The 25,439-nt window shown below is 42.0% G+C and overlaps 1 protein-coding gene across 2 annotated transcripts; it reads right to left on the bottom strand.

Moving 5' to 3' along the window:
* Positions 1–3,937: 3,937 nt before the first annotated feature.
* Positions 3,938–23,488, bottom strand: SCGN (secretagogin, EF-hand calcium binding protein). Of its 2 annotated transcripts, XM_063129790.1 has the most exons (11): positions 23,412–23,488; positions 21,677–21,747; positions 14,682–14,774; positions 14,292–14,381; positions 13,788–13,844; positions 12,726–12,803; positions 7,783–7,838; positions 7,415–7,460; positions 7,249–7,308; positions 5,188–5,256; positions 3,938–4,561 (listed from the first exon to the last, which is right to left on the bottom strand). In XM_063129790.1, the coding sequence occupies exons 1-11, from the start codon at positions 23,482–23,484 to the stop codon at positions 4,433–4,435; spliced, it is 822 nt and encodes a 273-aa protein (XP_062985860.1). In that variant the 5' UTR covers positions 23,485–23,488; the 3' UTR covers positions 3,938–4,432. The 2 variants fall into 2 exon arrangements, with proteins under 2 accessions (XP_062985860.1, XP_062985862.1); XM_063129792.1 differs by lacking the exons at positions 7,249–7,308; positions 7,415–7,460; positions 7,783–7,838.
* Between the last annotated feature and the right edge of the window lie 1,951 nt (positions 23,489–25,439).

Genomic DNA, 25,439 nt, shown 5'->3' with positions numbered 1-25,439 from the left:
CAGCACAGGATGCTCCCTCCCTAAAATGGGTGAGTGGGTCTGGATAAGGCAGGAACTACGCTGTCAGAGCAAGGGGCTATCTATACACAGGGAAAGCCCTGTGGTGGCTGTCGGCCTGTGCTGCATCAGTTATATGATGCAGCCGCAGCTTCGCAGCCACCATGGGACTTTCCCATGAAGCTGCACATTGAAAAGGTCAGGGACTTACCCTGTCTTTTTCAATTGGAGCGAGTTCAGTAGACTCTTCGGCCATCTGATGTCGCTCCAGGGTCAATCTGGGGGTGGTCCCTGGTGGAAGGCGACCAGCGATTGGTTGCGTTCCACCAGGAAGAGGGTGGGGTGGCGGCTCCGATACTGGGATGGCTGCCAGAAACCCTGGACTCCCTCCTTGGTGTCAGGATTACCCAACACCACCATGGGGGAGTAAAATTGCAGGGTTTTGTAGTGGGGGGGGGGCGCGTCAACTCGGTGCCATGAAGACAGCCTCTTGTCTTATGGAATCAAAGCACAGCCTCAGGCTTTGTGACAGCCTTAGAAAAGAAGTGGGAAATTTGGCCCTTCAGATGTTTCTGGACCACAGTTTCCATCTTCCCTGACCGCTGGTCATGTTGCCAGGGGTTGAAGGTAGTTGTAGTCCAATACATCTGGAGTGCGCCAGGTTGGGTAAGGTTGCTTTAGTCACTACTCATATTGTTTCTCTTGCTGGCACAGCTTCTGTTCTAGAAGAATTAAACAAAAAATACTGTCAGATTGAGTGTAACATAAAGGAAGTGAAGCATATTTCAGTCCCATTAAAGCATTTAAATGAACAATGCTTAATTTTATCTGGATGGCAGCCAGTATACTTGGCTCACAATGAAAGCTCATGGAAGGTGGGGAAAAAGGTACAGTTGGCTATAGAGAGAAAGGGAATCAGTGAATAATAGTAATATGAAAAGAAAGCATAAAACAAAATATTTTTTCCATTCTGCTGGTTATGTTGGTTATAACTGGCTGAGCCAACTGGGCCCTATGTTTAAGTCTCCCATTTGGCATTCTATTTGCTTCTAGCCCTGTTTGTAGTATAACAACTCTCTTGAATGTTGAGATATCAGAATGAGATTTAGGAGACAATTCTGTCTTTCAAGTTCAAATATTATCTCATCTATTTTTTTGGGAGGGGCAGGAAAATATGAAAGCCCCAACCTGTGATGGCAAAGTCTGTGGAGAGGAGTGAGTGCTGGTGAGTACTAGCAGGTGGGGCGGAAGAGGTAGCCATCTTTAAGGCCTTGAAGTTGTGAGGTCCTGGCATATATCGCCTGAGGCGCAGTCCTACGGACTGCACCCTTGCTGCTCAGAAGCCCCTGAATCTGGAGACTTCCAAGATTCCTATGCTGTGCCAGAGGAGGTAATCTTTGTTTCCCTGTTCTCCTATCTCCTTTATTTTTTCTAGATGGACTTTTTAGTCCATCTAACAATTGTGCTTTTGAGGGGCAGGAAAGGAATCTGGAAGAGGCTCAGGATAACTCGAATCCTGGCCTCTGTGGTTCCTCCTTTTCCCACCCACCAAAACAACCCCTTTCTTCCTCGGTCGTTTTTCTGACCTCGGAACACAACTGACACTGTTCTTTCTGTGCCAGCTACAAGGGAAACGGGGAGGAGGATCTCTGACTTCTCTTTCCGTGGTTGGAGTGCTGACTCCAACCTCAGGTGGGAGTGGGGGAATCTGAGCCATTTTATGAGCTCTGGGACACTTGTCCAGGGACCCTAGGATCGCTCTCTCGGATTCTCACACGGCTTGAGGTTAAGCTTCGGTTCCGCTTGGATCAAGAGGCAGGAACAAGTTTATCAGGCACTACAATCCACACTCACCCATTTTACAGAGTGAGCCATATGGGTTTTGGATGGTCACTGGGAAAGATTTTGGTTTTTTGTTTTGTTATTAGTGCTGATTGTCCATTGGGCTGGGTAGCCATGTGTCCTCTTTCACAGAGGATAGTCCTCTAGTTGAAGGCCTGTCAAAGGACTGTCCGCTATTTGAAGGCATCCTCTATTTGAAGCGTTGACCAGACCAAGTTAGGTTTATAGATAAGTGACCATAAGAACTGCCGCCCATCAACAGCACCTAAACAGTAGATGGAAGAGACAGGCACATAAGTCAGCTGGTCATAATCTTCTATATTTGAGATGTACTGCATTTCTCTTATGGAAATTTTCATGTTTATATACAGCATATATTGTGCTGGGGGGGTGTTGGGGGCAAAATTGTAAACAATGAGGTGAGAAGGAAATTACATGCAGAAATTATTTAAAAAGGGAAACAAAGGAAAATATCCTCAATATTTCACAGCTGCATTTCCCTTAAAAATGACACCCACACACACCCTATTTGTAGACTAGTTAAGAAGTCTGAACTACAGTGCAGTGATATCATACACTGCTTTTCTTCCCAGCATGAAATAAGACCTGATTTAGAAAGAACATGACTTCCTGTAATTCCTGCTACCCATTTTCCGGGCTGGATATGCTACTGCCCAATCATAGTTATATTAAAATTCTGAATTTCATAGTTGTTTTCTATGGGCGTTAATCCATGAGAGTAGACCCACACACACACTCAAAAAAAAGGGGTGAGGACGAAATGAACCAGGAAGTCCTTTCTGCCGACAAGTCTTTACTAGACATATGTCTATGGCCAAATATTGATCATAGGAGAGACTTCACTCATTGGCTAAGCATGCTGAAAGGTGATACTAGGCACATTTCATACAAAACGAATGGACAAAATGATTATCCATTTTCCACAAAATAATTGGAAAATGCCCGGATGTTTTGCCTCATATCTTGGATCCTACAAGGGCTGTAGACTTGTACTTTTTATTTGAAAGCTGGGAATCTGGGCTAGCTCATGGGCTCCCTGAGATGTTGGGCCAGGGGCTACAGCCCTCTTAGCCCTGTGGCTAATCTGGTTATGAGGAAGTCAGTTGCAACAGTTTCATTGAAAATTAGTGAAACATTCAATGGTTGCATGTAATTGTCCCTGGACTGAATTATGCATAATATTTAGATTGGGTTGACACTATATACAAAGATACCCATAGGTGACAGGATTAGGATTGCCAAAGAGAAAAAGGCCTACGAGTCCCATGGTGGGAATAAGCAGGTCACATTAACAATGGGTTTGATTCTAGCATATTCTTGGAGGAGAAACTGAATCTGAAAACGCTTGTAAATATTAGAGGTGAGAGTTGTCATAGGCTAATCTATGGATTGATGCACACAAGAGAGATGGATTCTAGGTGCTGAAATGGAAGGCTACTAAGATCAGACCACTGCCAAAGGTCATCTCCAGGGGGCTGTTTTCATGGTGCCGAGTTGGTGCCGTTCCACTTCCAAACTCCATGGTATCACTGGTGTGGGTGGGTGGCAAGTAATCTTCATGAATGGAGGCAGCGCGGGCTTTCTGGTAGCCATTAGGTTCGCTGGGCCCTTTGCCTGGGTGAATGCCGACCAAGCAGGTATCACCATCCACCTGGCTACACCTTCACTGTGACTCTGGAGCGAGGATAGATGCCAGATACACCGCACTTGCCTTGCTCTGGAGAAAAAAAAAATCAGCCCCATCTTTTTTTCTCCACAGCTTCACCCCAAAGTCCTGGGGTGTGTGTGGTGATTGCTGTGTCGTATAATCCACGCAGTGCCACTGCGCACCCACCCCAGAGCTTTTCATGTTGTTAGACAGCCCCCAGGAGACTTGATCAGGGAACAGGCTCTATTCTGAGATGAGAAAGGCTTTTGATGTTTCTGCCCAGCAAAATCTCTGCTTTTCCAACTATGTCCTCCTCTGCCACTTGATTCTATGAAAGAGAGAAAGACACCAAACAGCCAAGTATAGCAGAGCCACCAGTCTGTGGAGTGTTACACATTGTAAGTAAATATGGACACCAGCTGTACTCTGTTTTCTAAACTGTTGCTTTTATTCTTATGCAAATACACTCAGCTGCCTCCAGTACTATAATGCTCGTATGCCTTAAAAAAAGAAGTACAGTCAGTTTCATACATCACACAATTGTCACAAACATGGAGCACTAAGAAGGAATACAGGGGCAGTAGTTTTAGGGATGTAGCCTGGGCAAAGGAACATAATCCGATGTCATGTTATGTAGCAGCAGTCCAGGTACGGTGACCCCATGCCCTTCTGAGAAACCACTTAGAAATCCCATAGGTAACTTCTCCTTTGGAACAGCATGGAACTAGTTACTGCTCATCATAACATGGATTCTGTTTGGCTGCAACCTTGTACATGAATATTTATATCCACAGTGAGTTGCCCCTATCTGCTAGGTTCAGCGTAACAAACATTATCAACACAGCACTGCAAATGTTCTACCAGTACCAGCAGGCTCTCACAAAAGACAAGAATTGGCAAACCATCGGAGAAGCACATTCAGGCCTATGGGGTAATTTTAATTCCCAGACACAAGGCAAGTTCAGATTTTTGAATTTTGCCATCCTTATTCACATCACAATGGTGTAGCAGGATCTGGCGGAACTTGTCCAGGTCTGTGCCGCTAATGCTGGGCTGAAAGGGAGGGAAAAGAGAAACAAAGAGAAATTATTGCTTTTAGAAGACAAAATATTCCTTCTCACTCAGGGATTACGTTTCTAATATCAAGAATTTATGAGGATCACTTATTTATGTATTTTTTTACTGTACTTTTAAACCACTCAATAACCAAAGTTCTGTGGTCAGTGTACAATACATTAAAAGCATAAAATACAAACATTAAACAAAAAATAAAAATAGCCCAGAATAAAACCTGCAGCAAAGAATAAAAGCATCTCAGCACATAATTTATGACAAAAAAAAAGCAATGAAGAAAAGCAAGTAAAAAAACGCCCTCACAACAGAACTGACGTTAATGAAATTATTTGTTATTGTGTCTTATAGTTTTAAGCTAGACAGGATCTACACTACTGCTTATAACGGTTTTGACAACTGTTCAGGCTCAGGACACATTACATAAACAGTTTTCAAACCGTTTTTAAAGTGTTGTATCCTGCTTGGTGTAGATCTGGCCCTACTGTACTAAGGCATTGACAGTAGGGTGGTCTAGTTGACCTCTGTGATTTCTTCAAACTCCTGGATTCTAAGCAAGTTTTGTAACAAGAACTATGAAGAACAACATGAAACTATTAGGAAGTCACCTTGACAAGTTCCATCATATCTTTTACAAACCCATCCACTTCTGGGCCTTCAAGTGCTCCTGTCTTGCTCTGGAATATATATATATATATAAATCATACATGGGTAGTTTTCTGCCTGTCCTCTTTCTAGTAGCATTGAGCCTGTTCAGACAACATACCAAGCCATGATTAGGCCACTAATCCTTTTGCAGCAAATGGTTAGTGAATGTGTTTTATTTATTTATTCATTACATTTTTACACTGCCCAATAGCCAAAGCTCTCTGGGCGGTTCACAAACCATGGGTGTTTAAACCATGGTTATGTAGCCATCATGGTTAGGAATGGTTCACACGACAATGCTAAGCCATAATGTTTAGCTCAAAATGCTTGACCACCTTGGCTTAGTGTGTCCTCTGAACAGGGCCGTTATCTTCAGCCTGGCAAACTATATGCCAGGGGTGTTGAACCTCTTTCAGCCTGAGGGCCAAATTCAATTTTGGAGAAGCTCTTCAGGGACTGCATTCCAATGGGGGGGGGGGCAAAGGAAGAGGCGTGAGGGATCTGGGGAACCCTGGAAGGCTGGATTGGGACCCTCAGGTGGACCATATTTGGCCCACAAGCCTGAGGTTCAACACTCCCTCTACATGCCTATGGATGTTCTATGTCAACTGAGAAAGCAACTGCATATTTCTTGAATTCATGAGAAGGGTCTCTCATGATATCTACCAGGAAAATGTCCATCAGAGCTGATTTAAACACTGACAGAGCTGTGCTCCTGCTATAATGCAGGTGGTAAACAATGTATTGTGAGATGAGCACTTGTAGCAACAGTTTCTTTTCATCATGTGGAATGAGACTGTAGTAGGTAGATTGATATATGCATATGTGTTGAAATACATTGGAGATAAACCAAATTGAGGGAAGAGCTAAAGACATCAAAATGACTAACTTCTGACATTCTCAGTTGCCGATCAAATCAAAGTTATGTAAGGTTTAATTGGTATAGTCCAGTAATTTAAAAGATCAATTAGTATGGGTTCTCTGAAATGATCATGGAACAACTTGGTATTTGTCTGCTACATCACAGGTTAAAAGTGATTCATTATTGATGAAAACCTTCCTCTGGATCTGGCAGAAATGTGTGCCTCTAAATTCTCCCCTTATTTCTGTCCTGCAAAGAGTACCAGATGCTGAGGATAAATATCCCAGGATGGGTATCAGATCTAGGGACAGGCAACTCTGGTGACAGGCAGCTCCAGAGAACACCTGTCATGGCTATCGACTCAACTGTTCATTCAACAGCTGAAACAAATAGTACAAACAATTCATCTTCATTTGTAAAGCTGACAGCACTGACTTGTATGGCCAGCACTGAGCTAATATTTGTTTTTTATCTTATAAGCAGGAAAATGTACAAGATTGACAAAAGATGCATGCGTGAGTGAGCATGACCAGATCCATGCATGTGCATTTTTCATCTTATATGTCAGAGATAAATCATGCATGCCGATTGTGCATCAAAGTCATGAAATGTGTTACCAAGTAAGACATTAAAAAATGAAACAAATGAAGGGGGGTAGGTACTCCTTACCTGGAGCACCATTTGGTCTAGGGCCAGCCCTGATGGAAGTCAACTTTGTGCCCTGAGCTTCCCAGGGACTTGTCTGGTTACTGCAGGAAACAGAATGCTGGACCATATGTCCAGGCCACCAAAGCGATTCTTTTATCCTTATGGATTGTTGAAGCATTAAATATCTCACATATAATACATGACCATCCACTAGAAGCTGAAGGTAGTCTAATGTTACATCAGTGCCCTTGGCTCAGTTAGGGTTGAAAGGCAATCTGGGGATGATTTGGAAGCCCCTCTGCTTGACTCGCACAACAACACAGCATAAATGCCTGTACAATATACTACTGCACTGTGTAAACATTAGGAAATTCACACCAATAGGGGTTGTGACAACGCAGTATCAATAAGATGCTTAAATATTATGCTAGACTGCATCACTCTGTAAGGCTTGATGTGCCGGCTAATCAGCAGTAATCCAAAACCCACCAAAACCTCCCCACAAACTTACAACATCATAGTGTGCAAAGATTTTCTCAAAATCTCTCTTTCTTTCTTCTGAACTACAAGCCTGAATGGAAGGAGGGGTGGGGGAGAAATAAGGAATGGTTAAAAAAAACACCTTCCAAAATGGAGGGAAAATGGTGACTAAGTGCACTGAAAATTACTGTACTTACATCTAGTTTAAACTGAAGGAGAAAATTTTCCTGAAGAGCCAGAATCCTAAATGGAAAGAGCCAATTTCATTATGTTCTCAGATATTATCACCTCCACTAAGATAGACAGTTCTGCCTGACAGATCTTGCAAAGGCGGAAGCTTGTGAGGAGTGAGCCAGCATTTTCAGAAACAGAAGCTTGCAACATAAATAGGATTGCCATCTTTTTTCCTGAAACATATATTCTGAGCCTTTAGCAGCTGCATGACAGGCAGAAAATCAACAGGTATAGCTTTTAAAATATGGAGACCTATTGATGAGGAACGCTACACTTGTTGAAGCTACTGCAAATTCCACAAGTCCATTCTGAAGAAATGGAGAACATCTACCTTGCTAGGTCATTCAGATCCAGTCGCCCATCTTTATTTTTGTCAAAGAGCTTCATCTAAAAAGCAAAAGGGGGAAGCCTTTGTAAAATTGTTAATATTAGGATAAATGTCAAAGAACCTGAGTATATAATCAATTTTTACTATTCAGAGTGGTATTGCCCATACTGTTGTGAGTCATGCAGCATGAATAGCTATGAGATCAGTTCTGCTGTGGCCTGGAGGTGCCATCGTAAGCCCACCCTGATTTCCTCTTGGGATATTTGGCCAATGCAACATGGCCACATTGAAAGAATGCTTTATGACCCTCTATCCGCCTGTTGGGCATTGAATATATGGGTGAGGATGATATAAATTTCTTTCCTTCCCAAATTATCTTTCTCTCCAAATACCCCACTGATGCAATATTTTGCAGTGTCTTTTCAGAAACCAAACTAAAGGCCCCCAAGGACAGAGCAAGCTAAACATGAAGGAAAATAAACAACAGATTATTTTGTAAGCCACTCTGAATCCTAAGGATAGGGCAATGAATACATGAACATTGTCAAGAAACAGTGGGGTTGAAACTCAGAAGACGTTGACATCCTTATGGGAACTTTTTAATGTTGAGGAGGGATACAGCACTTCCAAACAAAGTACTTTTGGCTGTCTCTTAGGGCAGTGGCCTAGTTCACACGACACGACAGCCCACCATAGCTTAATTTACCCATGTGGGCTGCTGCATTGCACTGGTTGCCTGTGGCTGCCATTTTTGTATGGCGCCCACCTTGCCACAGCTTGTCTGGTCATGTGAACCTTGGTGGTCAGGGTTGTTTGAGGGCTGGACCACTCTCAAATAACACCAAAGCAAGCCGTGTCAACAAACGTCTACAGGAGGTCTGTTGAATTTTAGGTGAAAGTTTTTTTACTGCCAGTAACTAATCCTTAGGAGAGGTATTTTAGCTTTTTAGAATGGGGAAAAGGTGTGCAAACACTGGGAGGCCACTGGACGATCAGTGACCAGCAAAAAGGGTGGGCCAGGAGAAGGGGCACGGCATTCTGGGCAACTTGCGGTGAGCCAGATTTAGTACATGGGTCTGAGGTTTGACACCCCTGGCATACAGGTTCAAGTGTTCTTGAATTCTCATTAGAAGACATCAACCAACAGAGGAACTATTCTTGATCTTCCTTCCTTCTGATGCACAGGTAAGAGAGCATTTTATCTTGCTAAGCCTCATGAATATATTTGGCATTGGCAAAAAAAGCTTTGCTTCTGCAGGAATAAGTTTGTTAGGAAATTTCAGGCCTGTCTTAGCGTCACGGCAGTCATCCTGATGAATATAACAAGCTTTTTCCTCTCTCTGCAATATATTCAGATTTTGCTTAACTCTATTCTGATTATTCCCTTCTGGGCTGATTTGCTTCTCTTTGCAGCTCCCCCATCATTTCTCAGCTAAACACTGTAGCAGGGCATAAGAAAATGGCCATCGTTTTTCAGAAAGACGGGGATAGAGGCGGGGAAGAAGTTGAATGGAGTAGAAGTATGAATAATTCATGCTAAAAGTGTGTTGAGGAACTGGATTTAATTTTTTAAGTGCATGAAGATGATTTGGTGTATTGCACAGTTTGGCTACAGTTCTAAAATATTCAGTACTGAGCTAGTGGTTAACCTTCCTTTTATTAATGTTATCCACTTAGTGATAAAGCTCTGAGAAACCCATGGTGAAGTGGTGGGAAATCTCCCCATTTCAGCTGCCCCCAAGTTTCAACTATTTTTTGCTGGAAACTCTCAGTATACACTTTCTCTGCTTCTTCCAAACTGCCAACTTCATTTTCTCTCCCCACCCCCACATACACACATATTTTCCATCTGCCCCCCCATTCTTCAGCTAGAGGGGATCACCTTTCTCAAACTCGGATGGGAATCTCATTTAAAAAATGAGATCTGAAAATACTAGAACCCCGGGTTATGCCATGAAACATATTGGTAGGAGATTTAGGACAAATAAAAGGAAGGACTTCACACAGCACATAGAAAAAATATGGAATTCACTACCACAAGATGTAGTGATGGCCACCAATTTAGATGGCTTTAGAAGGGGGTTGGATAAATTCCTGGAGAAGTCTATCAATGGCTACTAGCCTTGATGGTTATGTGCTACCTCCAGTATTTAAGGCAGTAAGCCTGTGTGCACCAGTTGCTGAGAAACATGGGTGGGATGGTGCTGTTGCACCATGACCTCCTTTGTTGGTCCCTGGTCAATAGCTGGTTGGCTGAACAGAGTGCTGTTCAGCCAACAGAGTGCTGGACTAGATGTACTCCTGGTCTGAGTCAGCATGACACTTCTTATGTTCTTATCCCCAACTATTTCCTAATTGTTAGATCCCAACGAAGAAACATCAATGACCATCCCAGACTATTAACCAACAATCTGTCAACCACCAGTCACAACATCTGGAAATGCACAGGATCTCTTCACAACAGATGGCTAATTGGAATGCCAGGCAGAACTGGAGCAGTAAGTCTTATGCTTTACGGGATGCTATGGGAGCCTTTCACCAATCTGTTTTAATACTAGTCATAATTTATTTATTTATTTATTAAATTTATATACCATCCCATAGCCGAAGCTCTCTGGGCAGTTTACAAAAGGCAATGTTGGGACACAAAAGTAAAGATGGTTTAGTGTTACAAGAATGAGCCTAGCCTCACCTGGGCTCATGCTTCTCCCACACCTCTCCTCTTCCAGCATGGTTATGAGGAGATTGAAAGCCTCCATTTCTATTATTTCATTAACCACAGTTTAGTATATCATCTGAAAAACTGTGTTTAATCTTAACTATGGTTAGAGAAAACAAGCCAGCTTCATAAACTATTGTTTGGCTCTGGCTTCTTTCCCTAATTATCGTTAACATTAACCACAGTTTGTCTGAGTTCAGATGGAACAACAAGCTATGGTAGTCTAAATTGAAAGCAAAACCTTCTGAACTTCTCACAGATATGCTGAAGGACAACAAGGTTTACACAAGCCTGAGTGGAGTCTAGACTCGTTATTGTAAGTTAAACTATGGTTTAGTGTTACATCCAGATTAGCCCAATATAAGCCGACTATTTTTTCCCATACATTCTGCATGAAATACTTTCTAGAATTTTCCACAGGTCTCATTTTCCCCTCTCAGTGGCCCCATTAATGCTAGTGGTGTGGGAGCAGCTTCCTTACATAAATATTGTAAATAAATAAAATAAAAAGTGTCTTCCCATCCCATGCCACAGTGGTAAATGTTTGAATAGCAAAATGACTTGCATGGTTTAATTAGAATCAGGGCTCATTACCGGAACCTGTTTTACATGCAAGGGATCTAGTAAGCAAAATTACCCATTTGGACAAATGTACTGATGGCAAGACTCTCAAGATTTAGGAAGCAGAGAGTTAATTCAAGCAAGCCCTCATGGAAACATAGCACATGGATTTTTCATATGCCCTGAACTGTCTGTTATTTGTTAGATAAAGGTGCTGCTTTATTCAATAGAAACATATTGTGTGGCTCAAATGAAAGCCCATTGCTGACAGCCTGACTGATATTATCATGACCTGCTATTCTAGCCAATGAATAATAATAACCTTAGTCCGGATGTGATTATTTTGGCAGCCTAGGTAATGTGATTTGCAGATGAATAAACCAGTAATGAGCTTTCCTTGCATGTGACATTGACAAAATGTAACTCTGTGGATTGCAGAATGCACACACACACACACACACACACACACACACACACACACACACACACACACAGGATTTACTAACTGCAGTAGAATCTAATATATCTGAATGACTCTGGGGGACATTCAAAATATTGGTAAAATTTTCCTAAACAAATTACATTTCCAAATGTAGATACATTTTGCAAGAAGTTGTATAATAACTAGTGACCTTTTAAAATTCAGTATAATTTCCCCCTTCCCCAGATGCATCAGAGATAGTTACAGCTAGAAACAGATTAGTGCTAAGATTCTAAGAATGATTTTTCTCTTCTTCTGGGGAACTTGACAGATGAGGTTTAGGAAGAAATTTTCACCTTGGTCAGATTGGCTGATCACTGGTTTTACTTTCACCTTTTCCTGCTAAGTGTCATGATGACTGGGCACTTGTATTTCATTTACTAAAGCTTTTCCTTTGCATATGAGCACTCCTGGCATGATGTAGTCTTCATCCTTTGATACCACAGACACCGAATGAAGTGCTTACAACACCCTTACAATACATGGTGTTATCGTGGCTCTGTCCTTCCTGGGTAAATGTTCTCAGGAGGTGGTGGTGGTGGACTCCTGCTCCATCCCATGACTATTGGCCAATGCAGTGCCTCAGGGTTCCATCTTGTCCCCTGTGCTTTTCAACACCTACATGAAACCACTGGGAGAAATCATTTGGAGCTTTGAGCTGGGAGCTCTACCTCTCATTTCCCTCTAATGTGTTGCTAGGGAAGTTGTTGAATGCCTGATCCAGTGTCTGAAGACTTAAGCCAGACAAGATGGAGGTACTGTGGGTAGGGAAACTGACCAATCTGGATAGTGGAATACATCTGGTCTTAGAATGTTTTAGGATGTTTTAACAATGTATATTATGTTTTAATTCAGTTTTATGTATTTTATATTTACTGCTGTTCCCCGCCTCGATCAAAATGGAGAGGCGGGTAAGTATTATTATTATTATTATTATTATTATTATTATGAGATTGAACTCCCCCTGAACAATCAATTGCGGAGTTTGGGAGTGCTTTTGGACTTAAAAATATTTTAAAATTAATAAAATAAATCAACACAACACAACCACAACAATAACACCCAATTTCTTATAATTATCCTTTGCTACGTAGTTCCATCCAGTACAATAAATCTTTAGGCTGCCTAGAATTCCAAAGAATTACTATAATAATGCATGTTGTAGATATTATATCCTCTGCTTACCATGGTGTCAGTATATTCCTGCAGCTTTGCCTTAGAAATTGTTTTTCCATGTTGCTGAAAAAGACCTTGCAGAAAGTTCTGTTGTCAGAAAAGAAGTAAAAGAGGCGGTTTTTACTATTTCAGATACATACTAAGAATTAATATGAAGGAATCAAGATCTGGCTCAGCAGAGGAGCTGAACACATATCTAGCTCAATGAACAGCTGAGATATTTGTTTGAATGTACTTAAATTTGTTGTAAGGTGGCCTTGCATACTCTTTTACAAATGATGGCCCTTTATTTGAAGGACTGTCAGAGGATTGCCCCCTACTTTGAAAGTGTCCCCTGTTTGAAGAGCTGTCCAGTCCAACTTTGAACCATCAAAGTTAAAGAACCATCAGAAGGAAGAGCTGGGACTTGAAGCCGCCCATCAACAGTACCTGGACAGCAGACAGACCATGACCAGATCACCTGGTCATGGTCTTCCACACCATAGATCTATGTACTGTGTTTCTATTTAAATTATAATAATTATTCATTAAACAAAAAACCTACAGTTTACAAAACAACATTAAGGCTCTACAGTTTTCAACCAAGCACCAAAAAACAGGGAAATTAGGAGTTAAGGCTCATAAGACTTAATGCCACATCCTCCCTAAGGAGGGAGAAAGTGCAAGTGAAACTCTCATTCTCCTAAAGCAGATAAAACATGAGGAAAGGATGAGGAATGGGATATGCAGCGGTGACTGTGGGGTTTTGGAAAACTGATGATGAACAACTAAGGGCTGCATGTACATTTCAGGAAGATCAGTGAAACATTTTTGATTTTATAAATCTTAGAATGACCAAGCCGCCGATTATCCCTTTATCACAATAGAATGCTTTGTTTCCTGTTGGACCTTAACTAAGGATGCATGGCTGTGTGTCCTTAAATTTCTAAATTTGCATCTATACATAGATGTACAGTATTGACCTCTTTTTTAGAGATTCGCAAGAGGCCACCATATTATGTGATCAAAGGATACTGATTGACTAAAAGTGCCATCTGGATAAAGCACAAGAAGACTCTCTAGAGAACTTACTTTGAGTTCACTGGCTGAAATGAAACCACTGCTATCAGCATCGTATTGCCGCCATATCTGCAGGGGGGCAATTAGTAAGATGTTATCCTTTAAGAAAAGGAATTGAAGAATATATATTACAGCATCATTTAGGAATGAGCTGAAGAACATATGAAGTGTGTGCTACCTGCCCTGTCCCCATCCCCCATGGCTTACCTCCCTGCTGTCCAGATCTTCGACATATTTTAATCCTCATCAGATTTTAGCATAGGAAGTGATGAAAAAGCTGATGAAAAAGCAGTGGAGTGGAAACAAGGCTATAGATGTGGGGAGGTAAATGCCAGGATCCCTTCATGCCTTTACCCTTTTTACTCTAAAAATCATCCTCCAGCTCCTGCTTTATAACACAATCCTGGTTCTAAACAAATGGGTCTGTTGCTGACACAGGCAGTTTGGGCTCAGTGTGTGCCCAATATACCAACCCAATAAAAAACCCAACCACACACAGCACGAAATCACACCCACCCGCATAAACTCCACACTGTTGTCCAAAGGTGTTTCTCTTCGGAAAAGCAGGAGAAAGTTCTCATCCTCCGACAAGATCATATTTGCAAGCTAAAATAATAGTAATATAAAAGAAGTGTTTACATTTCTGTAATGTGATCACTACTCTCAAGAAATGTACTATTTTGGTGTAAATGGTACATGGCTATATCACAAGGTTAGGCATAGGGCAAAGCAGAAGGAGAAACAGCAAAACAGCAGCAGCAACAAAATCTAAATCAGAATAAGTTGCTTCGTTAGAAGGATATTTGGACACGTGGTTCCATGCTGCATGATCTAATAGCATTTGTGACATTCCTCAATTACATATGATCTATTTTCTAAAAGTTAAAAATAAAAGACAGCCAGTACCTCTCGTATCTGTAAGCGTCCATCTGCAGTTACATCGTACGTGGACATAAAGCGTTTTTTCACCCGCTGAACTTTTTCTTCTGTTATGGTGCTCTGTGATATGAAAAGCAACAGACTGACCTTACAGTTATGGATAAAACCAATTTTCTGAGTGTAATACATTATGTTCTGTCTCTTTAAGTTCAGCCATGCAAGAACTGCAGTGGATGTATTCTTTATGCTGAAAGGAATGGAACTTGTAGTAAGAGCCATTTTGCTCTGGTTTGCTAATAAAGAATCACAGTTCAATACACTTTGCATTCTGAAGACTAGAAGACATGGACTGGCAGGCATACACCCACACGCACACACCCCCAGAATTACTATACAGAGAATCACAAGATGTATAACAGTCCAAGAGCACGAGTCCATTCCATCTTTCCCTGCAGATATAAAAAAGATTATTAGAAGAAATGACAAAGGCATGGAAGCTTGAATGTATCTTTATATCTATCATTAATTAGCAGTTTGGCTGAGAATGGGAGATGGTGTCATGGAAGGCTTAGAGGATGCAGCAGTCAGGAAGCTAGACAATAACTTTATTATCTCTCTTAAACAAGAATAAAACAGCAACAATAAACTGACTCCACTCAGATACAACTAAGTCCAGTGCCATCTAATAACTAAACTATATAATGATACTATCCATGGAGATGGAAACAGAGAGATTCCATATTGTATGAAAGGCTCAGGAGCAGACAAAAAGTGGAAGATGTTTAAATCATCTCCGAGGTATCCCAAGAGCAAACTAGGCTGGATGAGACCCTCAGCGATAAGGTTTGCAGCCTGAAATACAAGAGCATTCCAGGCAACAGTTGCACAAGGAGTTGACAGCAGGAGAAAACCACGCTGCGGTTCCTGAAAATATATGTTGAGGCATGATGCATCTGGACAGAGAGCAGTAGCATGTCATGCATGTGAAAAATCAAATAGCGTTGCCTCCTTGTGTAAGACAAACAACTTGCCTTACAGGTATAGCTAGGGATCCCTGCCTGAAATAATTTCCAGAGGGCTGGGCCTCTCAGTCTTTGGCTGTGAAAGCATATTCAAGACAAACATATGTGTTCTGGTGTAAGCTTCTGTGGACTAGAGCCCACTTCGTCAGATGCATGAAGTGTAATCCTCAGTTGACAGTTATACATATAGAATGGGGAAATGTTTTAAGCTTGAGTTTAAGGGCAATGAAATGCAAAAAAGAAAAGCATTGTCTGTGACAATTCACTTCTACTGTATGTATAGTCACCAACTGGAGATCACACTTCCTGCAGTGGAATCTAGTCCATGTAAACTAATGCTATAAGAAATCTGTTAGTCTGCAAAGGGCCACAATACTGCCAGAAATAGTGTATGAGCAATCTTTCCAAAGACACAGTGTCATCAGGTGGAGAAAATTCTAGCATATTGTACCACAGTATTCCATGCTGTATATAAGACGTATTTTTTATAGCACACTCATTTTCCAAGTGTGGATTCTTATGTAGACAAAATGGCATCAACCATGCAGAAGAGGGAAGGGTCAACAACTTGGGGGGAAATCCCAAGGTTTTCAGAAGAACAGCAAATATTTAGGAAAAGAAACATAATGGGGGGGGGAGCAGTCAAATTAGTACTGAGAATGTTCACTGACTGGTGTGTGTATGGGTGGGGGATGGAAAACTGGGGAAGAGAAATGGAATGGAATATCATAAAAGTAGGCATGGCTAGTTGGCTGGCTGGAATTCTGAACAGAAGCACACCATACTGCAACATTTTGTTATAGGTCACACTTGTTCCTAGAGTGTTCTGGATTAATAATTTGGTGACATACCACTGGAAGCACTGAAATCTGATATTGCGTTCATATCATTAACATAAAAGTGTCACAAATAAATAAACAAAAGCTTATGTTGTCTCCAGGGTAGAATCTGAAATCCTAACAGCAACAACGAGGAGGTGCAGGACTAGTCTTTACATTTTGCCAGTGCGTCCACTACAGCACTTGGAAGGACAGGATGCCTGCACATAGCTCAGCTGTGAGAACCAGCCACGGTCCAGAGACTCAGACATCAGCAGAACATTTTGAACATGAATACAAGTGGGTCCAAAGTGTGTATTCCTCAATGCTACAGAGACCTTTACAGAATAGTGTTATGCAGGAGCTACACAGAACAGTAGCCAGCCAGTAGTAAAGGCTTTGCTACACAAGGCCACCTGCAAGTAACTGCTGATGGGATATACTGTTGCAGTGACCTTACTTGTAACTGCCCACCTCTGAAGTTAAACCAGATAATGGTACAATCCTAAACATATTTAGACAGAAAAAAAAAGTCCTTCAACTGCCTGGAGCATCCTGGGAGTTGTAGGACTTTCTCCCTCTTTATACATGCATAAGATTGTTCCTTAAGATGTATAAAAAGAGGATTCTAGCCTTCATACGCAGATACAACTGGTGTGCTCACTGTGCTGACTGCATAGTTTCCTGCATAATTTCAATGGCTTCTCCCTGTCCATGTGGCACAACATCCTCTTCAGACCTTGGGATGACAATCCGGGGGATTCTGGATTTATAGGATGACTTGGAGAATTACAGCTTAGAAAAATGAAATAAGAGGGTCCAAAAATACGGTGGGTAGCGTTTAAACCTTCTCAGAATAAGATCAGAATCCAAGTGTTCATGTGTCAATATGGTTTGCTTATGCTCCAAATGTTCTCTGGAAAGAAGGGTAATTGAGAACCACAATGCTTTCAAAATATTTTTTTATCTCACATGAAAGATCATGTATGATTATTGTCTCAATTTTCTGACTTGAGACAACATGCGAAGTGTAAGACCGATTAAAATACCAGAAAAATATAATAAAAATTAAAGAGAGTAGAGAAGTATGTATTCTGCTTCCTTTAGTCATCTTCATCTTCTAAAGTTATGTTTCCTAAATTTAAATCTCCTGCATTGTAAGTAGAAGACATACAGCCAACCAAAATTTTCTCTTTGAGGTTTCTACGTGTGCCCTTGCTTACAAGAAGATTTGTGAGCTCTTGTTTTAATGGGATATCAGTGAAGAGAAATATTAAATTATGTTCTCCATTAAACCCGAAATTAAGTTGTAAACTTTACTACTACTGGACAAAACAAAACAAAAACCAATAAATAAAAAACACAACTGGAAAGAAGTCATCAGCCCCTGTCCTGCAGCAACAGCTATTCAAGATGATTATGGCATGCTTCACCTTGCTCATAATTTTAGGTCACTGGAAGCCAGGAGCAGTGGAGGCTGGTGGCACCAATGTCAGTGGAACATGAAGCTGCTCTGCGTTTCAGCCAGAATTCTGAAGGAGCTATCCAAGGTGCTGGGCCTATTTTGGGGATAGGATACAGCATCATAGCTTCCTTAGAATTCTGACTAGCTCTGACTGAAACCCAGAGCGGATTCACTGCCCCACTGACATCAGAGCCACAAGCCTCCACTGGCTTGGAGTGATTGCGATCCAACTGTTACTGACATACATAGTTATAAGTTCTCTTATTACACCCTTATGTCCACCCTGAGGAAGATATAACGGCATTTTTCAAACTGAAGTGCCAATTCAATAACAACAATGAAAAGTGGCATCTTTGTATCTTTATGGTGGTTGATCCCTCTTAAAAAGTCATGCACGAAATTCACAGCTCTCCTTTTGGGGACACACAAAATTAAGGGCAGGACTTCACGGTGCACCCACCCCGACTGAAAACAAATAATGAATCCCCATTTCCTTTGCCAGTGTTTATTCCTCCCTTCCCCCATTTTGCATGCCTGCTGGATTCTGTCATTCTATTGTTTTTCCAGCTGGGGTTGCAGGGTTTTTTTTGCATTTAATGTTAGATGAGAACACATCAGAGCAGTTGAGGGGGAAAAACACAGAGCTATAATGGTCATTAGGGAGAAATAACAACAGGGAGCACAGAGGTTAAAAACAATCATTATGAAACTGTTTGCTATTCAAACAGAGACAACTTTCAGAGCACATAATGCTATCGACGGTAGGATCTACACTATTGCTTTAAAGTGCTTTATAACAGTTTTGAACACTGTTGGCGCCCAGGACACACTCCATATACAGTTGTCAAAGCTGTTATAAAGTGCTTTAAAGCAGTAGTGTAGATCTGGCCTATTTTATTGCACTCTAAACCTTCTAAGCACAGAAATAGCAACTAATTCTTCTTCTTCACTATACACTTGTTAGATTGCTAAGTAAGCAAGCTTGTATGAGTCTGATGCACACAAAACTAGTCTGATACGTTGGCGAAGTCACTGTACATTGTGATAAGTCACTGTGACAAAATTGGAGTCTTACATTGCATTGAGAAAATAAGATAGATTCTATTCCATCCTCCATCTCTGTGCTCTTACATAATTATTCCACTCCTAGGGTCTACAGTACAGCAAAACTGTGGAAGAAATGTACATCAAATGCATGCAGAGGCGTAACTGACCAACACTAGAGGCATAGCAGAGGGTGCCCATTTGCCAAGATAATGTGGGTAATAGCATGGCATTTACAGGTCAACACCTGTGATGATGGAGGGGTGCTCAATCCCTCCTGTGCCAGCCACCTCTCTCCTGCAAATGTTCCCCAAGGCCTTTTTCTCTACAGCCAGCCTTACTACTGGTTTCAGAGCCTGGCAGTAAACAATAATAACCGGGTGGAGGGGGCAGGCAGGCAGGTGTCTGAGAGCAGTGGTGGATGAGGGAAGAGTTAAGCACAACCCCAACCCACATACCTCCCTGCAAATGGTCCCCCCCTCACCTGCCCACCCTTGCATGGACATTATTAGGAACTAGGATTGGGAGCCCTGTATTTCTCTCACAGTGTTCTTGAAATGGAATGCCAGTGCTGTCATAGAAAATACCATTGTGGGCAATGATGGGTCAGTACAATCAAGCCAGTATCATCTTGGCAGGCTTCCATTTTGATAGGAAGCACTTGGTGGAAACCTCAGAAGAGCTGGGAGTGCTCTGCTGGCAACATCACTGAAGTGTGGTGCTAGAAGCCATTCCCTCTTTTTGAATAAACCATGCCCTTGGACAGCCTTCCCCAACCTGGTGCCCTCCAGATGTGTAGAACTTCAACCCCCATAATATCCTTATGAGAATTATAGCCAACACATCTGGAGGCACAAGGTTAGGGAAGGCTGTGTAGGAAGTTTCCTTGAGTTAAAACTAATGTTAGGTTAACCTAACTCCGATTCATGTTAATGGGTCTAGTCAAAGTAGGCCTAATATTGGATACAACTCTTGTTCCCTCTCAGATCTCAGCTCCCACAGATGTAAATCTGCCCTACCTCCTCCAAACTTTTCTCATCACAGTGCTTAATCTTTGAAGGGATTGAACAACCTAACTTCCCTGAACACAAAACACCCACGGGGAAATACCCCACACTTTCTACTCAGTCTGGTTCAAGAGAAGCATATGTTGTGCCCTTATTTTGATATTCCTATCTCCTTTCCCTGTCCTCACAAATGTCTGGAAGGGTTTAATATAGTAGAACTTGCTTCCTGAAATAAGTGCTAGCAGAAATCCATTGAGACATGGACACTCATCTATTGTTCACACATTACAAAATAATTCTGTTTATAAACAAGAATTCTCAAACTTCAAGGGAAGAAAGAAGATTGTCTGAAGCAGCCTACAATAGTCACCATGAAGAATTAGAGCCCATTTGCACCCACTAGATGTACTACATCAGGTGTAGCCAAGCCAGTGTCTTCCAGGGGGCTGAACTGCAACTCCCATCAGCCCTAGCCAGCATGGCCAATGGCTGGGGATGCTGGGCATTGTAGTCCAAACATCTGGTGGGCATCAGAATATCAACATTAATTGGTTATCCCAAGTGGACACAGCAACACTTCAGAAAGAATTTCTCATCATTCAGGGGATTTCCTTTGCCCTTTAACTTAAGTTCTCTCTTATGACTTATCTTTTGATAGAAAACACAAATCAAAAGTTGACATGAGTTAAGGCATTATCAGAGCAAGACAATTAACAACATAAACAAGCTCACAGTAGTATTTTAGTGCTTCTTCATATATTTCATGGTATGGTAACCCTAAATAGAGAATCGGCAAAGAAGGCACATGTTGATGGTTATGTGGTCTTTTTCACTGTTTTGAACAGCAGGCAAACAAAAATAAAGGGACAATATGTCAGATGAAATGAATCAGAAGATGACATACATTTAATTGGGCATGCAGTTGACTCTACAGTTAGTCTTACAGCTGTTTCTAAACAGATCCCTTTTCCTAAGCAAGTGTAAATTAACCCTGGACAATGATGCATGTTAATTGATTTTGGAAGCCAGAATATTGCCTCTGCAAAACTAATCAGCCATTTTGAATAAGTACACACACACACACACACTGCTGTTCTCCTTCCCTTCATCCAAACTAATGTGTATGCAAGCTTCCTGATTCATTAATCTAACTAAATGTGGTGTGTGTGTGTGTGTGTGTGTGTGTCAGTTTGCCGAAGGAAACGGATTTGCTTTTTGCTGGAGTTATGTCCACTGAGTGGGTGGCAAGTGTGGAGACTCAGAACACAAACAGCGATAATGAGTTTGGTACACTTGTTGCAAAAATAACCTAAAGTGGAACTTTTGCAGCCAGCAGAAAACAATGTTCTTTCCTTAAGGAATTGCTAGGGAAACAAGTAGCCAGGGTGACAGATATGGTCAAACGCTCATCATGATCCAAAGCAGCAGGCAACTAATGGGCAAGACAACACCTGGGGAGTCCTTTAAACACACTACCCTTGCCTTCCAGCTGCTTGGCATAGAAGGAGAGAATGAATCCAGCCCCCAGAATACGGATTGCCAGCTGTTGGAGTGAGGAGAGGAAATTGAGTCCAGCACCCATTTGTCCCCAGGGTTCCTCATCTTGCTAGGAATATATGTGCTTCATGCTCATCCTCACATGCAGATAATATGATGTGGTACTTACTTCACTGCCCAACGTCTTTAGCAGGTGATGAAAAAAGTTATCAAGCTCCTTCCCCTCTATGTAACCATTGTCTAAAATCAATTAAAATATATATATTACTGAACATATGTTAATAATGAGAGTTGACTATAAGCCCAACAAATTGCACACACCATGAACATTTCATAAATCTATGAATGCCTTCTTTATTCAGAGAAACTCAAGTACATTTAACCAAACTGGCATGCGCTAGCAATATGTCTAAGTTGCAGGGGGAGGGGTTGTTTTTGTTTTTACATTAATCAATTTTTAAATAAATTAATTTATTATAGATTTTAAAATTAAAGATTCTTCTTTTTATTCAAATAAATAAGAGATAGAAACTTTGGGCAAAATTCACCAGAAGCTTCCCTTTTAACTGGAATGAATAGAACTGTACCAAATGTTTAAACTTGGTATTTATGCAGAGATCTATTTCACGAATTAGATTGACACAAACATGGGAGACTCTGGGCACTAGATGCAAATTACCTATTCCACAATAGATCTAGCAACTTTGGAGAGATTTTTGGCATATAGAACTTTGAAGTGAGTGAAAGAGGAGAGAAGGCTTTAATGAATGGGAAAACACACTATTCAATTAAGATTTGGATTTTAATTTAGAATAAATAGGTCTAACAGAAATCTAAGTATATGTTGAATTATTCATCTGAATGCAGATAATACATTCAGAGTGATATTTAATCAGAGGAGACAATTTAAATTGTAAGCCCCTTGGAGCAGGACCTGTCCTTTGCTCAGAAGTAAATCCCACAGAGTTCAATGGGACTTAAATCCCAGGTAAGTGTGTATAGAATTGTAGCCTAAATGGCTGAGTCAGACAGCAGCCCTAATGCCACTATCCTCTGTCAAGCTGTCTCCCATCTACAAACACAAGACAGTTCGAGATAATCACAGGAATACAAGTTTAATAAGCATATGTGGTTGGGTGGCAAAAAAAAATGCACAACATGTAGAGGCATCAGAAGAATATCTGCTAGATATTCATCAACTCCCACCATCCCCAGAAAGCATGGCCAATGGTCAGGAATCCTGGGAGTTGTAGTCCAAAACAGCTGGAGGGCACCTGGTTGGGAGCGTTGGTGCCCACTAGATGTGCCTTCCAGATGTGTTGGCTACAACTCCCATCATCTGGTTGGGGATGATGGGAGTTGTAGTCCAATATAATGCCTGGTGGGAGAAAGCTGTGCTAGATGGCACCAATGTAAAAACTGCCTTCCAAGCCAGAAGTGCGAATGTAAACTCCTATGAATGCTCATGCTCAGTGGAAGCTGGTGGCTCTGTTGTCGATGGGGCAGTGAATCTGCTCTGGGTTTCAGTCAGACCTTGAAAGGGGCTATCCAAAGTGCTGAACCCTAGCCCCCAAGTGGGTTCAGCACCTTGGATCGCTCCCTTAGAGTTCTGACTGAAACCCAGAGGGGAGTCACAGCCCCACTGACATTGGACCACCAGCCCCCAGTGCGCGCATTCCCTCTTATGTTCAACCTGAACCGCTGACACGTGTCTCCAGCCCACTTGCAGCCTGGTGCCCTTCAGAGGGTTTGGACTTCAACTTCCTTCAGCCCCAGACAGCATGGCCAATAGTTAGGAATGCTGGGCTTTGTAGTCCTAAACCTCTGGAGGGCCCCAGGTTGGGGAAGGCTGTCCTCGCCGGCCGCTTTGCCCCTTCCCCGTTCCCGGATCGCAGCGCGCTCACCGTCGGCGTCGAAGCGTTGCCAGAGGCGCAGGAACTCGACCGCGTCCAGGCCCTGCAGGGGACCGCTGTCCATGGTGCTGCTCAGCGCGGGCAGAGAAACCCCAAGCTGGCAAAGTTCAGGCCGAGCGCAGGCCGTTCTCTCCGGCTTGCTCCGGCTGCTGACCTCGAGTGCGGGCGAGGCGGGCGGGTTTTCAGAAGGCAGCCAAGCCGCAGACACGCCCCGCGCCGCCTGCCAGACTCCCACCTGCTGCTGCCTGGAGAAGAGGTCGGAGCCAGCCAGAAAGCCAAGCAGAGGCAAAGGCTGCTACCGCCGCCCCTGCGCCCGCCCGATCCAAGTTTCCTCTCACACCTGCTAGGAGAAAGGGCTCGAAAGAGATGTCTGGCGCCGGCTTTTCGCTGCAAATAGATCTGGTGCTCTCCAGATGTGTAGACTACAACACCAGCCCCAGACAGTACAACCAAATTGCCAGGTTGATAGGAGTTGTAGTCCAACACATCTTAAGGATGCCACGTTACAAGGACTGGATTGTACAATAACATTTCCTAGTTAGAAGGCATCACAGAGAAAAAAATTCAGGTAAATATTCTGGATAGAATTGTATTTTATTTTTTTATTCATTGTATTTTTTTATCCCACTTTCCAGACAATTTTTGTCTTCCAAAGTGTCTCAGATCAATAAGAACGGCAGCCCCCATCATTCTCTATGACAATAATGTGACCTAACGACTTCTAACTTGGACAAAAAGGCAATGCTGTGTATTGTGAGCGTTATTCTTAACAGTACAGCTACAGTTAGAAAACCTTGTTGCTTAGTGCTTCAGCCAACATGTTGAACAAAAAAATAAGAGCGCATCCCTTACGTTTTTTCTGGTTCCCCCTTTCTCCTTCCAGTATTCATTTTGAATTAGTGGGATGCCTTTATCAAAGGCTTAAAGTTAATGGAAAGACAATAAAAGAGCCAAAACAGCAATACAAAAGGTGCTTAAATGGAACCCTAGAAAAACAAAAGAATGCACACAATACAGTCATGTTTATCCAGCTGCTCCATCCATGGGTGTGCAAATTTGATATGCAAGTGTAATGTCAGTTTTACTGTATTTGGTTTTTCTAACTGAAATGAAGAATGCTGTGTACACCAGTCCATTTCTAGATAATTAGAACCTACAAATGGACTCAGAAAAAGCTTGTGTCACACTAAGTCAGTTAAGGCTCCAGAATGCTTTGTTGTTTTGCAGCAGACTAATACAGCTACCCCTCTGGAAATTCGTACCCAATCCTGATCCCTTTAGCAATTATTTATCTGCTTCCGGTTTGTTGTTTTTAGTGTGTAATTTAGCACCTCATAAAATAGGGACTAATCTGGGTAAGGTACATGCAGATGGAATCCTAAAATGTTTAGGCGAGCATTTTGCATTAATTCTGAGCATGCCATCTCACAGCCATTATCCACTCTTTCTGCACTTCCTTCATAGCTTCCCCCATGTTTTAAAGCTTTTAAATCAGATTGTTGCATAACAACCCCTATGATTAGATCCTCCCGCCTTTGCTGCTCTGTACAACTTCTAGCTACTTTCCAGCTCCATGACAGTACAGTTAGCTAAGGGCAGGTGTTACAATTGTGCCCCAGGAACCATGAGAGTTGTCACTCAGGGGATGGGGAAGGCCAAGAACTTGAACAATGTTTGATACCTTTTCAAAAAATATAATTCCTAGTGATATTTGGAATAATGATCTGATATTTATTTATTTTATTTTATTATTGCCTTTTTTCTTCCAAGGAACCCAAGGTAGGATACATAATCCTCCTCCAGTCCATTTTATCTTCACAACAACAACCCTGTGAGGTAGGTTGGGCTGAGAGCCTGTGACTGGCCCAAAGTCACCCAGTGGGTTTCCATGGCCAAGTGGGGACTAGAACCCGGATCTCCCAGCTCCCAGTCCAACACTTTAGCCACTACACCACACTGGCTTTCGTGGGGGAGTGGGCCCATATAAAGATGGGCCCAATGCTTGCATTACTGGGAATA

This window comes from Elgaria multicarinata, chromosome 7, assembly GCF_023053635.1.
Source record: "Elgaria multicarinata webbii isolate HBS135686 ecotype San Diego chromosome 7, rElgMul1.1.pri, whole genome shotgun sequence".
NCBI classification, from domain to species: domain Eukaryota; kingdom Metazoa; phylum Chordata; class Lepidosauria; order Squamata; family Anguidae; genus Elgaria; species Elgaria multicarinata.
The sequence above is the reverse complement of the archived record's forward strand: the minus strand, read 5'-3'. Positions and strand labels throughout refer to the sequence as shown.

Coding starts and splice junctions, on each gene's coding strand:
- SCGN (XM_063129790.1), bottom strand. CDS start 23,484: ATGGACAGCGGTCCCCTGCAGGGCCTGGACGCGGTCGAGTTCCTGCGC. Junction 14,775..21,676: donor TAAAGACGTTGGGCAGTGAA/GTAAGTACCACA, acceptor TTCATATCACAG/AGCACCATAACAGAAGAAAA. Junction 4,562..5,187: donor ATATGATGGAACTTGTCAAG/GTGACTTCCTAA, acceptor CCTCCCTTTCAG/CCCAGCATTAGCGGCACAGA.